Below are 20,742 nucleotides of genomic sequence, written 5' to 3' on the forward strand. Positions count from 1 at the left end.
TAGTGAAGCTGAAAATGGGAGAAGATAATCCACCTTCCTTTTTTTTTTTTTTTTTTTGCCATGAAATGGTTTTAGATCCTGCCCAGCCAGTCTCATGCATCCTATTAGTTTAAACCCAGAGATCCTTTGACTCAAATTGGAGACATATGCAGCTGTTGTACCCCAGAATTTAACTCAGGAGATACACTTTACAAAGGTAAGATTAGTTTAAAAAAGAACCCATAAAGATTTTATTAGAGAGCAAGAAGATGAGCCAGAAGGGGGGGGATCGCAGAGAGGGAGAAGCAGACCCTTTCATTGAGCAGGAAGCCTGTTGCAGGGCTCGATCCCAAGACCCCGAGATCACAACCTGAGCCGAAGGCAGATACTTAACTGAATGAGCCATCCAGGGGCCCCAACAACTATGGTTTATTTATACAAATGTGGCTTACCTTTGTAAGCCTGTTCATCGTGGAGCGCCCCCACAGACATCAGCCTGAGCTCTAAAGGCCTCCTCTTCTTTAGGAATTGCTTTAAGGATAACAATGCTCCAGGTGAACTTCTGGAGTCAGAGGGCCTTGTTACTCCTGTAGCGTTTCCAGGAGTACACAGGTCTGCCAAGAGGAGGCGGAGAGGGCTTCGAGGACCAGGGAGCCAAAGCTACTATAGGGACATGCCTCATATGCAATCCTATGCGACCACTGCAGGACAGTGGCCTGCCTCAAACCTGGAGTGTGGTTGCATAGGAGTTCCCCCGCGTGTACTGAACAAACCAGTCAAGGTTATACACCAGTACAGTTTATACACAGACCTGTCATTTTTAAGCTTGCAGGTAGTTGCTCGGAGTCCATAGACCATAACTGATGAAGCAAAAAAAGGACCATAAACCAGAGGCTGTGCTTTTTCGATTATCACAGCTTCCTAACCCAGAAAAGCTCCATCCCGGCTTCCTCTAGGGAACTGAGGCTTCCAAAGGATAAACACCATGGCACATCCAAAGCATCAGATGCCATCCTTCCATATTGTGAGGATATGAGGACAGGGGTGAGGAACAGCATTGTATTCCACTGTACACCTTCAGACTCTTACCCATATATTACCTATTCAAAAAATCAAAAGCAGCAGAGCATGCCACTAGAAAATGCACATTGCAGGGGAAATATCTGCCCTCTTCCAAACCAGTTAGTACCTTTGGTTATTTGGTTATTTTAGTCATCAAGCCTCTCAGGCTAAAAATTTCTTTTGGCTACTCACTAAACCTGGATTAATTCAAAACACTATCTTAAAAAAAAAAAATACACTTTTGAGTTTTTGTTCTCTTGCTAAAAACAAGTATCTGAGACCACTTCTTTAAATCCAAGAAGAAACACAAAACAAGCTGATTGAAGCTGAGACAATGTACAAATAAATCTCAATTTTCTAACTTAAGACAAACCAGCACCTGCTACTCAGCTTCTATTTCAGTGTGTTCACTATCACTTGCTGGCCTGGATTTGAAGACTTCTTGCCACCAAATTAGCAATTTGTGGGCAAGATTGCAGTTTTGGAGTTTACGGTCTCACAAGAGGTACAGACAGGGTAAGTGCTCCTAAAGCTTCAGCAGGGATTCGGTTTTATTGCTCCTGCAGCAACGATCTGCTCAGGCTGCTTACTGTGAACTGTGGCCAACACCCGTCCAGGGCGCTGTAGGCAAACAGGAGAGGTTACTTGAAATATCCACGAGGTTTTGACCCTTAAAACCAGAAGAGGTGGGAAGGCATGCTTTTCTCCACAAGGCAAACTTTCCTAGTCCAGGGGTGGACTATCTGCCTCCCTTGCTATAATCATCAGATGTGTGACCAACTTATGGATTCTGAGCACTTAAAAGGCATGTGTGCTACCCACTGTAGAATCAAAAAATAAACTGAACAGGCCTCAGTTCAGAAGTTAGGCATTTCTTAAAAACATACCTACACAGCCTACCGGTGGGAATGAGTCCACAGTTGGGTTTCAACCAAACACCACCCTGGTTGGAGTTAGTTAGATGTGAAAGAAAAGCAATTTCAGATCATTCATGTCCCAGGAACCATTCTGCATGAGCCCATGTCAGGTTTCTCATTTGCTGGGTGGTAGCAGAAGAGTTAAGAAAACATCAGCGTCAGAGCCAGGTTCACATTCTGATGTTTGCCACTAACTTTTTAAAGTATCAGGTATTTTATTATCACTTTTTTTGGTAACAGCTGTATTAAGAGATAGTCACATATGAAATAATCCACCCACTTTGTAAGTAATCTCTACCCCCCAACTTGGGCTCGAACTCAACAACCCTGAGATCAGAATAATATGCTCTTCTGACTGAGCCAGCCAAGGGTCTCAGCCACTTTCTAAGACTTCAGACAAGTTCTTTAATTTCCCAGAGGTTCCCCATCTGTGAAGCAAGGCAACAGCAATTTCAGAATGCTGGAGAACTAGAAAGCCCCCAGCATAATACTTGGTCACAATAAACAGCAAATCAATAGTTAAGCTAGTGGTACATCAGCAGCCAGGAAAGGTGCTGGATCAGATGCAGATACCCATTCATGCTGTACCCAAATAAATTAGGAACTAAGTAGGACAATGTAAGCAAAAGCATTTTTTAAAATCTAATTTTATTCCTAAAGTTAAATTAGCTAGCGGTAGCACTGAAAATACACTTTCACTATACAAAACAGTGTAAACTGGTTCAACATTAAGAATTTAACACACACACTTCTCTAATGAAAGCAGCTAGATGCAGCCCTTGCTCTAAAAAGCTGTACCTGAACAGAAATGGACATGTTAAGTCTAAGGCCCTGGCAGTTGACTACAGAATGTCAGTTGTTCCCAATTATGTTTAAACGCAGAAATAGCAACAATGTGGAAACTTACATTCATCAAATAGTAGCATTTAAAATATACATGACTAATAAAGTGAACATTCAGAGGGGCCACTGCTCAGTGTGTACCATGTTGGCCACTTGTGGACAGTGATCTCATCCAAGAGAACAGAAGTTTCAAACATCTGAGTAGTTTAAGTTAAAAATAGGATGAAGGAGAAATAGAGAACAGGATAAATGTTCTCCGGAGAGAGTAGCTGATGCTGTGAGCAGTCTGCCTTCATCAACAATCAGTGATCACAGATGTGGGATGAAGCCCCGCAGAACCTGGGAAATGGCGTGTCCCCAAGCTGGCAGGCACATGGCACATACCAACATTGCCACAACTTAGGATGAATCTTTCTGTCCCCAGTTAGTAGTGAAAATAATTTTTAAAAATAGTTTCAGGGGATCCCTGGGTGGCTCAGCGGTTTAGCGCCTGCCTTTGGCCCAGGGTGCGATCCTGGAGTCCTGGGATCGAGTCCCACGTCGGGCTCCTGACATGGAGCCTGCTTCTCCCTCCTCCTGTGTCTCTGCCTATCATAAATAAATGAATAAATAAATCTTTAAAAAAAAAAAAGTTTCAGCCTTTGTACAGGAAGTTTCCAGGCACTCCTGTATATTGAAATGTCTGGGATCGAGCTTGGGGGCGAGTGTCCTGTCGGGAAGAACCCAGGCTTCAGGACTTGAACACGTGCACGGCGCGCACCACATACTGCCGGCAGATGGGACACTCACTCATGCGCTTGCCACACTTGGTGCAGGTGACCATGTGCCCGCACTCAAGCAGGACACAGTCAATGACGGCATCCATGCAGATACGGCACAAGCGATCATCTTCCTCATCCTGCAGCTGCAGTCGCTCGCCATCTGAAAGGCAGAGAGCTGGGGCTGTGGACACAGTGCTGCCTGATTGGCGGGGGGGGGGGGTGCCCTCACCAGTCATCTGGAGAGACCACGGCGGGCCCCAGATAAACCCGGTGTCGTGAAAAAATAATCCAGCTTCTCTGCACTTCCATTCCCTCCACTAGCAATGGCAGTAGTAATAATGCCTATACCTTGTAGAGTTTTGTGAATACATGAGAAATGCTTAGCTTAGGGCCAGGTATGAAGTGCCCACAAATATTAGCTACTTAGTTCTATTTTATAGCTGTAATTCAAAGTTCTTGTGAGAAGAACAGATTACTTCTGTAAGTGAAAATAAAGAGACCTAAGGTTGTCTCTATACACGGGCCTCAGAGAACATGACTGGAATTTCCCACCCAACTGTGTGGCCTTGGGAAAAGTCAGTCTCCAGAGCTTCATCTCAGTAGGAAGAACTTTATTTCCACACTGATAGAAAAGTTCTGAAGAGTCATACGTCAAGTAGCCTGTACTTGGGGGAAAACCAGTTGGAGTCTAACTGCAAACAGACCGGCTATCCTGGCTCTGAGGCCCACCCAGATTTAGGTTCTGAGAAAATCTAAGCTCTGAATAAGAAAGGTGGTGAATGAGTTTAAAAGTTCACCTCAGCCCAAGATTTGGCCCCAGAGCTCAGGATACAGAGGCTTCCTTTTCTTTAGGGAGATCTACAGGGGATCGATGGGAATATATCACAATTATAGTTAGAAAGAACAGGAATTCACTATTGAAGGGCCAGTAGTCTCTGGATTTAAGAGAATAATGCCATTTCAAAAGATTCTTGTAAACCAGGGAAAAAAAGGATTCATGGGATAAGACAATTGATGAGCCAGTGGAGAAGACCCTAGAGGGCTCTTGAGTAAATCAGAGTCTAGGCTTTGGTCCCCTCCCCTGCATGGAAGTTTCCTTCCAACAGTCACAAGTTCTGAGCATAAAGCAGAGGAGCCAGGGTTTATCAAGGCTATTAGGTAAGGCTATAGAGGTGAATATCTCAATCTAAGTGACTGAAGACAATTAAAGTAGGGAAGATTCCAACTGTACTCATTTTGAGTATTCCACAAGTCTGGAGGTTGAACCAGGGAGAGAGTAAGCAGTGAGGTAACTGAAAAAGGCACTTTGGCAAATGTGTATGTCATGGCCTCCTCTACCATAAACTCCCGGAGGGTGGGAATGAATGGCTATGCATGACCAGAGCGTACTGTACACGCTTGGCATTTACACTTATTAAATAAACGGATTTCTCCCCTCACTACCAGAATGCCATTTCCCAGCCACAGTCTGGGACCTCTGAAGGCTCTGAGGCTTAAGATTCTTGTATCTACCCTTGTGGCCTCATCTTAGGAAATAGGTATGCCAAAATACTTCCCGCATATTCAGGCATAAAGCTGTTTACCAATAATTGCTGCATTATAACCAGATTGAAGGGAAAAAAAAAAAACCCTCACGATGATAAAAGTTAGTGGGAGGATTGTTTAGATAGGAACATATTTGTCAGTCTAAACACCATTGAAATATTCTTTCTTGCCTATAAATGCTCTATGGCTTGGCCCTGTTACCGACTAAGGATTTCTGTTCCATGCCTCATCAATAAATAGTTTTGGAATTCTTAACTTCAGCTTTTCCCAACTTCTAGAGAAACCTAATACTCGATGCTAAGAACTACTTAACATCTTGGCTCTAGGTAATATTTTTTTTTTTTTTTTTTTGCAGTTAGGATTTAAAAGCTACAGTTGAGATAACCAAAGTATTGGCCTGCCAGGTTAGTGAGAAAACATGCATTTTCATAGAGACAAGGGAGTGCATTAGAGTTCTAACAAATTATGGCAAAGAAAACCAGACTCAACAAATGACCTAACTCACTTGCAATGGTGGTTTCAGAGCCAACATCACATAATAAACTTACTAATTAACAAGTTCATACCTCTAATTCACTCAATAAAAGGATACATAGTTTTGTGAAAAATTTTGACCTCATTGTGATAGAAACAACCCAATTTTTAAAAGACTAAAGAAGGATAGTATGGGGGAAGAAAGAAAAAGGAAACCTACATGACTTTTGGTTTTCTTCATTCTCTTTGTATAACCGGTTTACTTTCTCTACCAGCTCCCATTTTTCACAACAGCCAGAATAGTTGACAAAATTCCGAGCCAGGATTTCCTTCAGCTGGCGCACGCTCATTCCTTCCACATCTTCTAGGCTTGATAGGTCAGATAGTGAAGCTCTTACTCGCTTCTCAGAGAGGCCAGGAGTCTGCAATCACAGAGGGCTTCCATTAGCTCTGTTCGTGCAAACGCAGACCTCTCAGAGCAAGGGAAACTGCATGTTCTCCTCGTCCTCTAGTCACTATGAGCCTTGGATATTCTTCCCAGACTTCTAATCATTTTTTTTTTAAGATTTTATTTATTTATTCATGGAGAGACACAGAGAGAAAGGCAGAGACACAGGCAGAGGGAGAAGCAGGCTCCCCAAGGGGAGCCTGATGCAGGACTTGATCCCAGAAACCTGGGATCACGCCCTGAGCTAAAGGCAGGCACTCAGCCACTGAGCCGCCCAGGCATCTTTCATCAGTTCTTGAAGTGTTTTCTATATTATGCTACATTCAAACCAGGAGAAACATCCAGCACTAATCTAGTGAAAGAGTCCACATAGGCACTCTCCCTGCCTGCCAGGTTGACATGTTAAGGGAATTTTATAGGAGCACTCACCCGCTCCTCCAAGTTTTCTTCATCGTCATCATCCTCATCATCTTCGTCATCATCTTCATCATCCTCCTCTTCTGTGTTTGCTGAAGCTATTTCACTTTGTACCTACACACATAATTGATCTGATTAGGTCAGGAATCATATTTTCCTAACAGTATCAACTCTGTCAATATTGAACCCTGGAGAAAACCCTTCCACAGATCTTCCCCAAGAATGTCCCTAGTACCTGGCATACTCCACAATGACCTTGGATCTGGAGTGCTGCCGCCCCTCTCAAAGAGCTGGGCCCCCCACGATTTCATAAACCTACCTTTCCTAAAGTTATCTCAAAAGCCAAATTCCTATGTGTGGGTGAATTTATAACATCTAACCAGAGTATTAACTCCCTGAGAAGGTCCCATCATGAAATGTCAAAGCCACAGCTGTCAATGCATGCAACTACCCCGCCTCATCATCAAAGGACCTGTGTAAGGCTGGTCTAACTGGAGCCTCTAAGATACAGATAGAAGCTAAAAGCTCTAAGTTCAGCCCAAGCGTCACAGGCAATTGATTTGAAAGACACCAATCCTACTACATCATACTTAGACATTCTGATTCTCAAGAATGCTTTCTAGACTTCTTCATTGACAGCTAATGCTAGCTCTAGTTTTTAGAAACTCAACAATCAGAGTTACTCTTTAGGAAGAACAGAAAGACCTTCGAAGATCTTGACTTGGGTTATGTACCTTCTTTCATGTCTTTCTCTTCAGACTCTACTTTGACCATAGCTCTTTAATAGTCTAGGTCAGTTCCCAATTTCAAATATTCCACCCCACTGGTTCACAAGCAACACACTGCAGTATCCAAAGACCCACATGTTCCAAGAGGGGTCATATACCCAAAAGCGGCACAAAAGGCAGATGTATCTTGTGTTTGCATCATTGTTATATCAGCTTTCATTTGGGAAAACAGTAACTCCTAGGTTGGACTTCTTTAATTTATGACTAGAAGGCAACTAGACCAGATTTCCCTCTGCTTTTAACTGCTTCAGTGAAGAGAATTAAATGTGGAGAGAACTCCTCAAAACAATCTATTCAGCATTTCAGAATCATTCACCTATACAAACTGATTTATTACAAGCTTTTGAATGTTATTCAATCAGGATGCCCAAGGACCTCACTGAGACAATATTGTGCCCCGGCATTTCTTTGAAATTAGTAATCATATTCTTTGATTAATTCAGATGGCTTTTTCCCATTATCTAAATCAGAATTAGAACAATTTTACTGTAGCAAGGCAATTGGACATTAGGGTAACTTACACTATTGTGTCCATGGTCACTGACAAATAATCTTGCAAATATTTACACACTACTTTTCACAGTCATTAATAGTATTTACCTTAAAGGAAACTGAAGTAACTAGTCAAGAGACTAATGGGCTCAGACAGTTGACTTTGTGGCTACCCTGCACCCAGGCTCAGAGACTCACAGCAAGAGAGCCTACATGCACAGAATTCAGCAGCGTTTGGAACCTCTACTCCCACTGGGGGTCATGAAGCCCTAAAGGCCCCATGATATATGGCCAACTAGAGGTGCCAGGCCCTTGGTGTAATTATACCCTCATACCTGTGCCAGAACTCCAGATCCCAAGATCTGGTCTCCACCCATAAAGTCTCCCTGAAATGAAGACACGGTAGCAGAAGGGGCTGTATGGTTTGAAAAAAATGAATGTGCAAAAAAGCCAGAACTCTGGGATCGTGAGGAATTCAGGCTGCTTGTGTCCAGGTCATCCTCAGAGCCCAGCCCATGGTGGCAGAGTACTAAATCTACCAAGTCTTCTTTCTCTCGACAGGTATCAATTGGGATATTTCGAAGAATGAGATATTGCCGGAGATCCTTGACTTTTAGTCGCATTAACTGAGGGCGCTGAAAGGCCGTCTCTTGTAATAAGTGACATGTGGAACATCTACGGAGATTTTCTTGTAAGACTGAACAAACGGAGCAAAAATCCTTCTTGCAGTCGCAACATACATGCTAAAGAAACAGCAAGAAAAGCAGCAGTTAATGATAGCCAGATATAAGCATGCGTTTTCTTTCTGCCTGGTATTAAAATTCAATTTTAGTTCTTATGAAGTCTCCCATGGCACCCAACTACCCTCACGGCCATGCTTGTGTTCCAAAAGCCATGAAAATCAAAACACTCACTACTGAGGCAGTTTGGATTCACAGAAGTTCAATATAGCCCTTTAAGAAAAACATACACTCTTGTGTTAATGAATTAAAACCTTTCCACCCCTTGATACAAACATGTAATTAGAACAGAGATGACTTGAAGCACATGGAGCAGAAAGCACAACCATAAACTCTTCCTACTCTTTCCCTACGTGAACAATTTCCCCATTTAAAGAGAATTTGGGGGGAGTGGGCTGGGGAGAACACAGAGAAAGAGGCAATTCACCTCTCAAGGTCATTCAAATTGAATAGAAGATCTCTCTCTTGTGGTAATCTGTACCTTACCGAGCCTTAATCACACTCAAAGCCACTGCAATAGCAAAGCTTAAAGTAGACATGAAGATGTGGTCCTTTCTGCTTGCTGTATTGTTCCCACAAGCTAACACCTTGCTCCTGACATATTTCAGATGACTAAACTGATGATGATCAAAGACTGTGAGATGGCCTTACAATATGATGGTACTCAGAAAAAATGACTTTGTCTTCGAGAAAATAACAGCCCAAATGTTTTATGCTGAATCTCTACACAGTTATTTTATACTAATTTCTTCAATTGAGTTAAGAATGTGGGTAGGGATACATTTTTTGAAACTTGAGATCAGTTATAGTAAATTATCTCTGATCAAAACTGTAGACTAATTAAATCTCTTACCTCTACAACATAAGCATAATGAGGTAGAATCAAAGTATACAGAGCTCAAAAGATAAGATCCCTGAGCAACATGAGAACAACTTGTCAGAAAACTTGAGCAGTAATACGGTCCCTTCAACTGAGTACTTTTCTAAATGGGAAATGGTTAATAAGAAATGTGGGTAATTTTAATAAAAAATGATTCATTAGCATTAACATATAATCAAGAAACGTGTCCTTTGTATATAACATTTCATCCAACTCACCTTCTTTCTAAAGACTGAAAAGGAAAGTCCACAGGCTTTGCAAACTATATTAGGCCCTTCCATAGGTACTGATGGGTAAGTGGAAAAATCAGAATTTGGTGCAAATCTGAATGGACCGGTACCTCCTGCAAATCCTGACTGCTGGCCCCTGACAGCTCCAGTTCCCATGACTTCATTCAGCAGCCCACAGCATGAAGCCCACATAGATGTGGCACCCGCCTGGAAAGAACACAGGTAAAGACCATAGTTTAAAGCTGAGTGGAGGGGATCCCTGAGTGGCTCAGCAGGTTTAGTGCCTGTCTTCGGCCTGGGGCACGGTCCTGGAGTCCCAGGATCGAGTCCCACGTCGGGCTCCCTGCATGGAGTCTGCTTCTCCCTCTGCCTGTGTCTCTGCCTCTCTCGCTCTCTGTGTCTCTCACGATTAAATAAATAAAATCTTTAATAAATAGAAAAATAACTAACTAACTAAATAAATAAATAAATAAAATAAAGCCTGTGCTCTCCGGGAATCTCAAGGAACACCATTCTGTAGATATACATTTGCCCTAAATAACTTTGAGATTATTCCTTTAACTGAGGTACAATCAATGTAGAATGAATTTTAGGTGTACAATTCAAAATATTATATTCAATATACTCAATATATACTACCAAGATATCACAAGTCTAGCTACCATCCTTCATTCAACTGAGCCCCTCCACCCATTTCACCTACCCTCTTAGTAACCAGCAAGTTGTTCTAAGAGTTTATTCACTTTTAAATTCCACATATAAGTAACATCATATAGTATTATCCGTCTTTCTTTGCCTGATTTCTTTCACTTAGCATAATTCTCTCACGATCCATCTGTGCTGTTACAAATGGCAAATTTTCCTTCTTTTTGATGGCTGGGTAGTAGTCCATTGTATGGACCTAGCACCTCTTTATCCATTCATCTACTAATGGACACTTAGATTATTTTCAGATCTACATTATTATGAATAATGCTGCAGTGAACAGGGGAGGGAAGCATAGAACTTTTTGTTTTTTGTGGGCTTTTTTTTTTTTTGGCATAGAACTTTTTGAATTAGTGTTTTCATATTCTTCAAATACCTAGAAGTGGAATAGCTGAATTATGGTAGTTCTATTTTTTATTTTTCAAGAACTCTCCATATTGTTTTCCACAGTAGCTGCACTAATTGACATTCCCACCAATGGTTCTCTTTGCTCCATATCCTTGCTAACACGTATTGTCTTTTTTATGATAGCCATTCTAATAGATATGGGAGGATATCTCACTGTGGTTTTGAGAGATTATTCTTTGAAGCATCAAAATTTTAAGCTCTGGAAAGATAAATTTTTGGTATTTTCAAAGAATATTTGGCAATGGGGAAGCCATGACATCGTTAAACAAAAGTAAACGATACAGTTATGAACCCAATTTTGTTTAAAAAAAAAAAAAAATCCACAAGGCAGTCCGGGTGGCTCAGTGATTTAGCACCACCTTCGGCCCAGGTTGTGATCCAGGAGACCCGGGACTGAGTCCCATGTTGGGCTGCCCAAGCTATAGGCTTTTAACGTATTTTATATAAATTGAGCTTTTCTCTACTTTCCAAGCTCTTCAGAAACAAATACATTACTGTGACATTAAAAAAATATATTTTTAAAAGGCAGTGATTGTGATCCTGTCTTTTCAAACTGAAAATACTAAACAGGGGCACCTGGGTGGCTTAGTGGTTGAGCATAAGCCTTTGGCTCAGGTTGTGATCCCGGGGTCCCAGGATCAAGTCCCACACATCAAGCTCCCCGTAGGGAGCCTGCTTCTCCCTCTGCCTAGGTCTCTGCCTCTCTCTCTGTGTCTCTCATGAATAAATAAAATCTTAAGACAAAAAGCACTTAAAAAAATACTAAACTATTTCTGATGACTGGATAACCACCACAATCTTCGAGGGCATAAGGGCTATTTGTCACTCCACTAAATGGCCTGAAATTAATGTACTGCCTTTTGTTTTTTTTTCCTCTGGTCTCTTCCCTGTGAGGCATCACTGCTCACATTATACTCACCTCCAACAACCTGTCTCTTTCTTACTGCAGACACAGAAACCTGATAACCACGCTTGTCAGACTTGTATGTGAAAATACATTTTTAATGAGGACTCGGTACTTTCCCATGCAAAAGTATAAAAGCTATAGCATTTGGAATCAATGAACTTTTACCCCTTGTCCTAATTCTTAAGCACATTCTAGACTCCAGATAATGTAATAGGTAATAAGAGTCCAGGTAGGTGAGATGTGATTAGTTAAAATGGCAACATAGTTCCATATTTTATTATCTAACTCTAGCAAACACTATTTGTCCAACAAGCTCTTTAAAAAAAGTTTTTTTAAAACAACTTTAAAAGGCTATTTAGAATACTATAGAAGAATCATGCTATTCTTGCTACTTCCCACATATAATATGCTATTTAAATATAGGGAAAGGAGAAGGTAAAAGCAATAAGAAACCACAATACACAGTTCAAACAGTCTCAAGTATCCGGATCATTGACTTGAGTATTAAATAGCTGCATACCCTATAATTCTAGAGAAACAGTGATGCCTTTAAAAGTCAAGTTAAATTGTAATTAATAGTTCATATCTTTAAATAAATATATACCTCAGAACTCTGGAGCCATGATATGTTTAAACATAAAAGCATGAAAATCTAGATGAGGGGATCCCTGGGTGGCTCAGCGGTTTGGCGCCTGCCTTCGGCCTAGGGCGTGATCCTGGCGTCCCAGGATCGAGTCCCATGTCGGGCTCCCTGCGTGGAGCCTGCTTCTCCACCCCTCTCTCTCTGTCTCTGTCTCTCATGAATAAATAAATAAAACCTTTAAGAAAAAAAAAACCTTCATGAAGATAATGAATATTTATAAAAGAAAAAGTAAAATCTATTTCTTCAGTCACATCCTGGGATCCAATGTATAAATTCAATATTGCATGTATTGTGCATAACTCTTCTAAAGGATCTTATTTTGTGTACTATATATGTCGGAATATAGTGTACATTGCCATATAATGTAAAAAGACAATGCAACCAACTGTCATACCAACTAAAATACCAAATAAATTTTGAACAGTGGAAAAAAAAAAAAGAAAATCTAGATGAAGTTCATTTAAAGTGAGTGTTCTTTTTTGTGGTGAGCACAGCATAATATATAGATGTGTCAAGTCATTATGTTGTACACCTGAAGCTAAGGTAACATTGTATGTTAACTACAATAAAAAATTTTTTAAATAAATTTTTAAAAAAGGATTCTTTTAGCAAAAGATTTATCCTCAGTGCTTTAAACAATGACCTATTGGGGGGGCCAGACTCAGTCAGTGGAACACGTGACTCTGGATCTCAGGGTCATAAATTCGAGCCCATTAGGCTAGAGATTACTTTAAAACAAAGAGACACCTGAGTGGCTCAGTGGTTGAGTATCTGCCTTTGGCTCAGGGCGTGATCCTGGAGTCTTGGGATCGAGTCTGAAGCATCAGAATATTTTTTAAGATTTTATATTTTTTTAAAGTAATCTCTATCCCTAACAAGGGGCTCGAACTCATGACCCAGAGTCCAAGAGTTACATGCTCCACCAACTGAGCCAGGCAGGTGCCCCCAGAATTTTTTTAAAGTTCCTCCACGTGGGGATCCCTGGGTGGCTCTGCGGTTTGGTGCCTGCCTTTGGCCCACGGCGTAATCCTGGAGTCCCGGGATCCAGTCCCACATCGGGCTCCCCACATGGAGCCTGCTTCTTCCTCTGCCTGTGTCTCTGCCTCTCTCTCAAATAAATAAAATATTAAAAAAAAAAAGTTCCCCCACGTGATTTGAATTACAGTGGAGGATAAAAGGTTAACAATTCCTCAGTTTAGGTGCTCTCTTCTTCCTGCCTACATGGTTTTAGCTGGAAAACCACTCTCAGCAGAGCGCTGATGAGAAGAGGCTGTGGTTACTTCTAAAGCTTGTGCCTCTTGAGTTCCAGGACCAAGACTTCAGCCAAACACTCCTTACAACCTGTCGACAATTTTTCCCCACAGGAGTAGGACATGTATCTAGTGTTTCCTCTCCCTCTGTGGTCTGCCCTAATCCCTCCAGAAAGGCTCAGCTGAGTTTTTTTTAACAATCTCGTCTGAATCTTAAATTAGTTCCTTTCCACATACCGGCCTGGAACTTTTGCTGAAATTGGTACCTGCCTTCATTTTTACTTTGTTCCCTCATTTTATTTACTCTTTGCTTTCTGGCCCCAACTTTTTGTTTAAGTTATTCCTCTGTATGTCTTGTGTGAAATCTCCAATACTAGGAGGAAGACAGTGATTTCTGGGTTAAAGACAGTCATTGTTCAAACTATTTTTGTCTTTCTTCACCTCCAAGTTGAAGAATCCACTCAGAAGATGAATCTCAGGATGCCTGGGTGGCTCAGCAATTGAGCATTTGCCTTTGGCTCAGGGCATGATCCCGAAGTTCCAGGATCGAGTCCCACATCAGGCTCCCTGCATGGAGCCTGCTTCTCCCTCTGCCTATGTTTCTGCTTCTGTCTCTCATGAATAAGTAAATAAATAAATCTTTAAAAAAAAAAAAAAAAGGATAATTCTCCCAGGCCTGATTAGACTCCCATTTCCTTGCCTCCCCTTTTGTATGTTTCATCTTCCAGCACTTTCCCATTAAGTCCACATTTCCTAAATTTTTTTCTGCATGACCCCTCAGGGCACAGGCATCCCTACCTCAAGCCATCACCTTTACATTCACCTAATAATGCCTGAAGTGTCCTATACCAATCTTTCCCCTCTCAACTGTCCACATTTTGTTGCTACTTGATATAACAGTCCCAATTTTCAAGTGGTAGAATCTATAAAAGCAATTAGGGAACTGTGTCAGAAAGCACTGTCCCAACAGTTTACTGAATGTGGGCTGTTGAAGGGGAGAGTCCCTTGGAGAGCAAGCATGCCAACCAATCCTCTGAGCTTTTGACTCTGCCTCTATTTCCTTGAAGTCTAGTTACCGTATCTCATAAAGTAATAGCCAAAAAGCCTTTCCCCTTTGCATTCTTTCCTTTAAAAGCTTTAAATTTAGGGATCCCTGGGTGGCTTGGCAGTTAAGCGCCTGCCTTCGGCCCGGGGCATGATCCTGGAGACCTGGGATCGAGTCCCCACGTCGCGATCCCTGCATGGAGCCTGCTTCTCCCTCTGCCTGTGTCTCTGCCCCTCTTCTCTCTGTGTCTCTCATGAATAAATAAATAAAATCTTTAAAAAGAAAAAGCTATAAATTTAGAGACTCAGGTTCATGTTCTTTCTGTCCTCCCCACCCTTTAAGATCTTCCACTAGTTTAAGCAGCCTGCATTCCCTTATCTTTTATTCACTCACTGTTCGTTCACCTTTTGGTAGTAAGACTGAAGCATATTTTCCAAACTACTTCATTGCCTCCTAGATTTTCTGAGCAAACTTAACTCCTAGACAGTACACGAGGTACAGCCCTTTGGCTTTTAAATTTGTAGTAAATGGAGTTGTTGCTCTGTCCCGATATCATAAAGGTGTGCTCTTTATGCAAGGGTCACCATCTTGTGTTAAAAAAACAAAAACAAAAAACTATCCTTCCATGAAGGAGGCCAAAGTCTGAATCTTTAAAAACTATAGCTATGATCTGGGTTTACGTGACTAACAATTCTAAAGGCTACTTGGGATCATGACTGAGAGCAGGACTCTACAGGCTAAACCACATGAATCCAAGAGGTTGGAAGGAACAATCTGTAAAGGTGGCTACATTTCCTAACTTGACCATAAATGTAGTTAAATAATGGAGAGTAACTAAATAAGGCAACTATCTACCCATGCCTGGCACAAAACTAACTTAGGGAATTCAGGTGTGATTGCAGTTTATTTTCTACCCACCAATGACTAGTGAAAATAAATGATTTTCATAATGATCTAATCTCTTTCCTACGTGCCTCCTGAGGCCAAAATTGCTCCTGAATAGTCATGTGACATCACCTGCCCGGCTTATACTAGCTAAGGTATCACATTAAAAACATACATGGCCTGTGGTAAAAAATAAAATTCTAAAGCCTCCTGTCTGGACTGGCTCAGACATCTAGATCTCCTTATGTTATTCTGGTATCCAATGCCAGTTCTTAGGTTTTTTCCAAAGCCAGTGCACCAAGACTTTAGGGGAACAGTAACTATCTTTTTTTCCACTCCCAGTTTGGAACTAATTAAGAAATAATACAAACAGTAAATGTTTGCTTGTTTACTTATACCAATCCGAAAGCATGCCTTTAGCTCCATAGCCCATTGGTCTTAATAACAGACCATTAGCAAAGACGACCTATAGCGGCTTACCATCTAGTTGACCAAAATGCTATCACCCATAGGAAGACAGATCTGGGAAGGTCCCAGAAAGTACTGTTTTGGCTCCTGTGCTAAAACTCACCAACATAAAAGCTCTTCTTTCTATGGTAGCATGAAGACTGAAAGTATCTGTCCTATATTGTTCCCTCCTAGAGGATGATTTAGAAAGTCTCTCCCCTCTGTAGGAATATAAAGGAGGGAAGGGGAGTGTATTCACAAACCTGAACAATTTGCATGTGAGTGGGACTGAGTTTCCACTGCTGTGACATTTATTTCCATGATACACCAGCAATTTTACAAGCACTCTCTCAGATTCCTCAGTCAGATTCATAAAATAGAAGTCCATTCTGAATCACCGTTTCAGTCAACAAAAGCAAGAAAAAATATGTTGTTTCTTTGCGAGCAATAGCAGTGTTCATTCTGGCACAGAGCCAGGGTTATTTTCCTTTTTTAAAGATTTTATTATTTTTTTATTCATGAGAGACAGAGAGAGAAAGGCAGAGACATAGCGACATAGGCAGAGGGAGAAGCCAGGACTGAACCCCGGATCCAGGGTTGGGGGGGGGGATTTAACATTCTTTTAGATTCCCTGGGGAGCAAACAATTCCAAAGTGCTCAATTAAAAAGTTTGCTACAAACTTTGAATCCTATTCTAAACCACATCAAGATGTGATCACTTTTAATGATCCCACAAAATATTATAGTAACCAGGCAAACTAGAATGAGTAATAAGAAAAGCCATGCTGGTTTCCACAAAAATTAAATGACAATGAGAAAGTTGATGGATTCACAAACAGCAGGGAATAACCATATTCTAAATCATTTGTTTTGTTTGTTTTTAAGTAAGTTCCACACCCAACGTGGGGTCTGAACTCAAGACTCTGAGGTAAGAGTTGCATGCTCTACCAACTGAGTCAGGTAGGTGCCCCTATACAATTTCCTTTGATTAAAATAGGTAAAGAGCAATAATAAATAATGCCACCTTATAAGAGTTGCTTGCCATAACTCTAAATTAAATATAATACTTTAAATTTGGATAAACCCCTGAATTTCAAATTCAAGAATATTAATTTTCTTGGATGTTGTATGAAGCTAAGACCAGGCAGGAATTGAGTTCTTTCACTAATGAAAGTTTCCTTGGAGTATTCACTCACCACAGGTGTTATTTTAAATTCCAAACAACTTTGTTTGCTAAAACTCAATGTCCTTGTGTTAAACAACATGAAAAGGTGTTTCAAAACTTAGCACCACTGATAAAAGAATGAGTTTATAGTTTATTTATTTTTTTATAGTTTATTTTTTTTAAGTTTTTATTTATTTATTCATTCATAGAGATGCAGAGAGAGAGAGTAGCAGAGACACAGGCAGAGGGAGAAGCAGGCTCCATGCAGAGAGCCCGACTTGGGACTCGATCCAGGGTCCCCAGGATCACGCCCTGGGCTGCAGGCGGCGCTAAACTGCTGCGCCACCGGGGCTGCCCGAGTTTATAGTTTAAATTTCAATTAGGTTAAAACTTTCCTACAAAATTTAAGACTAGCACAAGAAACAAAGCAAAACAGAAGAAACAGTTAAGATGATTATCAAAAATCTTTAACCTATTTAAAGCCACTTGAGAAGCATGTGCTCCTTAAAATGTGAAAGCATTTCTTATTCAAACTGCTGCTTCAACTGAAATAAAATTTCCGAGAAACTCTACCTTTAAAATGACCAAATAATCAGACTGTATACCACAAAGGAGGAAATTCTACATCCTAAATTCTTTCTCTCATACTATTTGGACACTAAGCAGACTGCAAAAACAGATGATCTTAAAAATATTTATTTTTAGGCAAGAAATTTCACCAAATTGATAGATATTTACAGTAAGGTGTTCTGGAGATCATAGATATTACCTTCCTCATATTTGGATTTTGTTTTTTCTTTTTTTCTTTTTTTTAATAGTATACTTGATCCTTAGCATCACTCCTCCATTCTTCAGAGAAGGGAAACAACAAAAAGGAGGGGTGCCTGGGTGGCTCAGCAGATTAAGCAGATAAGGGTTAAGCAACTGCCTTCCAGCTCAGGTCAGGATCCCAAGGTCCTGGAATAGAGAGCCCTGCAAAGGGGCTTCCTGATCAGTGGGGAGCCTGCTTCTCCCTTTCCCTCTGCCATTCCTCCTGCTTGTACTCTGATGAGCGCTTTCTGGCAAATAAAAAAATAAAATCTTAAAAAAATGAAAAGGAAATCATATCCAACAGATTACTTTCTCCTTAATTTCTCATTTTGAGCTTGAAAAAATGAGCATCATTTGTACAACCAGGGGTGAGATCAACATAAAATGGAAAAACAGTAAGGAGGATTAAATAAAATTAATACAGGACACCAAATTGGATTTTTAAACCCCTTAGAGGGAATTATTTAGGTGCTACTCTAAGGTTAAACAGTTACTTGAATCTTTGAGAGGTAACACTTCAAAACATCAGCTTCTAAACAAACAAGTTAAAGGAAGAAAGTAAATACCCGGGACGCCTGGGTGGCTCAGCGGTTGAGCTCCTGCCTTTGGCTCAGGGCGTGATCCTGGAGCTCCAGGATCAGAGTCCCCACATCAGGCTCCCTGCATGGGACCTGCTTCTCCCTCTGCCTATGTCTCTCATGAATAAATTTTAAAAAATTTTTAAAAAGAAAGTAAATACCCATTCCCTACATACTAAAATCAGCTACTCCTGGGTTTGAGCAAAGATGTAATTTTCCGATTGTTAACTCTCAAAAGTTATTTTAATCCCACGGAAGGAAGTACTTGGTTCAATGAATATTCACATTAGAATTCCATGGCATCAAGAATCACTGACTTTGGGCAGCATGGATGGCTCAGCGATTGAGCGTCTGCCTTTGGCTCAGGGCGTGATCCTGGAGTTCCAAGACCAGAGTCCCACGTCAGGCTCCCTGCATGGAGCCTGATTCTCCCTCTGCCTGTGTCTGCCTCTCTCTGTATCTCATAAATAAATATAATCTTAAAACAAAAAAATCACTGACCCTGCCCAGAAATCTACAGGTGAGTATAATCCAAAATTAATTTCAATTTTAAATAAAGTTAAATAATAAATAGCCAAATCCTGTATTTCATGAATCTACTTTCCACAAAAACATAAATGAAAAGCAGCTAACAAAAAAAAAAAAAAAAAAAAAAAAAAAGAAAGAAAAGAAAGAAAAGCAGCTATCTTCCTAACACAGTCCTCTTGTACAGACTGATGTCTATTTAGGTCCATCTGTTTGCTTCATAAAATATGTATCTTTTCTACATCTTCAACTACCACTAAACTGTTTCTAAAATGTCTACTCAGGGCCCCTGGGTGGCTCAGCTGGTTAAGCGCTGCCTTTGGCTCAGGTCAAGATCCCATGGTCCTGAGATGGAGCCATGAGCTCTTGTTGGGCTCCCTGCTCAGAGAAGCCTGCTTCGCCATCTGCCCCTCCCTCTCCCACTTGTGCTCTCTCTCAAATAACTACTTAAAAAAGAAAGTCAACTCAGAAAGCAGTTTCTTCCACTTAAATTGATTTTAAAGAACTTAAAAATTTCAATCCTGGACCCATCCCTACTTCTCTCCTACATCTAGTTCACTGATGGGTCACAAATTTAATACTACTCAAGATTCCGACTTTCTTTGAGGCCATATATATGTATATATACATACATATATATACGTATGTCTGCGTGTGTATATGTGTATATACATATATATGTATACATATGCTTTATTTCTGAATCTTAACATAGCAAGATGATGTTTTCAGGAAAGCTAGTTTTAGATATTTTAATATTTAATATCTTCATACTTTAACATACAGTTCAAAAAGTTACCTACTTCCAAAACTCTTGTTTCCGGCGGCCAGAAATACCCTTCCTTGCTCCTGAGCGATTTGTTTCTGATACCTTACATTACATTCTGCTTTGTAATGTGGTTACCTGAGAATATTTTTTCTTTTGATTGGTAAACTCCTTAAAGGTAGAATTGCAATTTCAATTACTCCAACTCAGCAAGTCTCCCTCTTTACTAACCCATAGGAAACGTTCAAGAAAATACCTGCGGAGTTTCTCTAGCCACTTGACACTATCAATTTTCCACAGCAAATTTTTGGGAGCTTTGTGAAGGTATAGATTTAAGCTAGCACTTCACTTTTACTTCCCTTATCCACAACAAGCACGCTTCTCCATAGGGATTGATGAAATTGTCTAGGTCTGAAAGAGTAACAATCACCTTATGACTCACCCCACTTGGTTTGAATTCAGCATATGAATCAACACTTGAATTGATTGTTGTACACAGAGCTCTTTAGAACTCTCAGACATCAAGTTGAGAAAACCAGCCCCCAAAAGTAGGCCAGAATCAACCCTCCCCCCTTTTCTTAAACTTCTCAGTCACTGATGCTCCCACGCTCTCGCACCCACCTTGAAGAATTCAAGCTGTCAAATTACTTGCTGCGTACCTAGTGGCGACGGAGACACATCCAGTTTGCTAGCGCTCTAGGTCACGGCCCCAATGATAAGCTTAGGAAGAAATCCTTCAGAAGGGTGGGATCCCCGCCCCGAGGCATTTCCTAACCTGTTAGCCTAGCCCCAGCCTCACGACTTCCCGCACTACTCCTTTTCCCTCCGTTCTGCAGTCTCTGTCCTGCGACAGTCCCGGAGCGTTCCCGACATCTGGGTTAGTTCAAGGACTCGGGGCGGGAGGGGTCACGCTGTGGGCAAAAGGCACCGAGGGCTGAAGCGGGAACTAGGGGGTCCGCCTCAGGCCCCCGAGGAAGCGGACAGGGCTAGGAGCAAAGACGGGCCCACCACGCTTAAGGGCGGTGTGGGGGG

At 41.1% G+C, this 20,742-nt stretch overlaps 2 protein-coding genes across 12 annotated transcripts in view; one reads left to right on the plus strand and one right to left on the minus strand.

Annotated features, from left to right (window-relative positions):
• Positions 1-100, plus strand: part of KDM2B (lysine demethylase 2B) — a 120,286-nt gene extending 120,186 nt beyond the window's left edge. Inside the window, 1 exon segment of the mRNA XM_025473845.3 lies at positions 76-100. The gene's annotated coding sequence lies outside the window, so the exon portion shown is untranslated.
• RNF34 (ring finger protein 34) overlaps positions 1-20,742 on the minus strand; it is a 34,566-nt gene that overhangs the window by 13,387 nt on the left and 437 nt on the right. Inside the window, exons 1-6 of one of the 11 annotated variants that reach the window (XM_049101829.1) lie at positions 20,370-20,627; positions 9,687-9,783; positions 8,062-8,469; positions 6,459-6,560; positions 5,802-6,003; positions 3,591-3,722 (exon numbers count right to left, since the gene is read on the minus strand). In XM_049101829.1, coding sequence (XP_048957786.1) covers positions 3,591-3,722; positions 5,802-6,003; positions 6,459-6,560; positions 8,062-8,469; positions 9,687-9,740 — 898 coding nt within the window. In that variant the 5' untranslated portion in view covers positions 9,741-9,783; positions 20,370-20,627. The other 10 variants (XM_049101828.1, XM_025473862.3, XM_035706682.2 and 7 more) reach the window with 10 other exon arrangements.

The sequence above is a fragment of the Canis lupus genome, chromosome 26 (assembly GCF_003254725.2).
Source record: "Canis lupus dingo isolate Sandy chromosome 26, ASM325472v2, whole genome shotgun sequence".
NCBI lineage: Eukaryota > Metazoa > Chordata > Mammalia > Carnivora > Canidae > Canis > Canis lupus.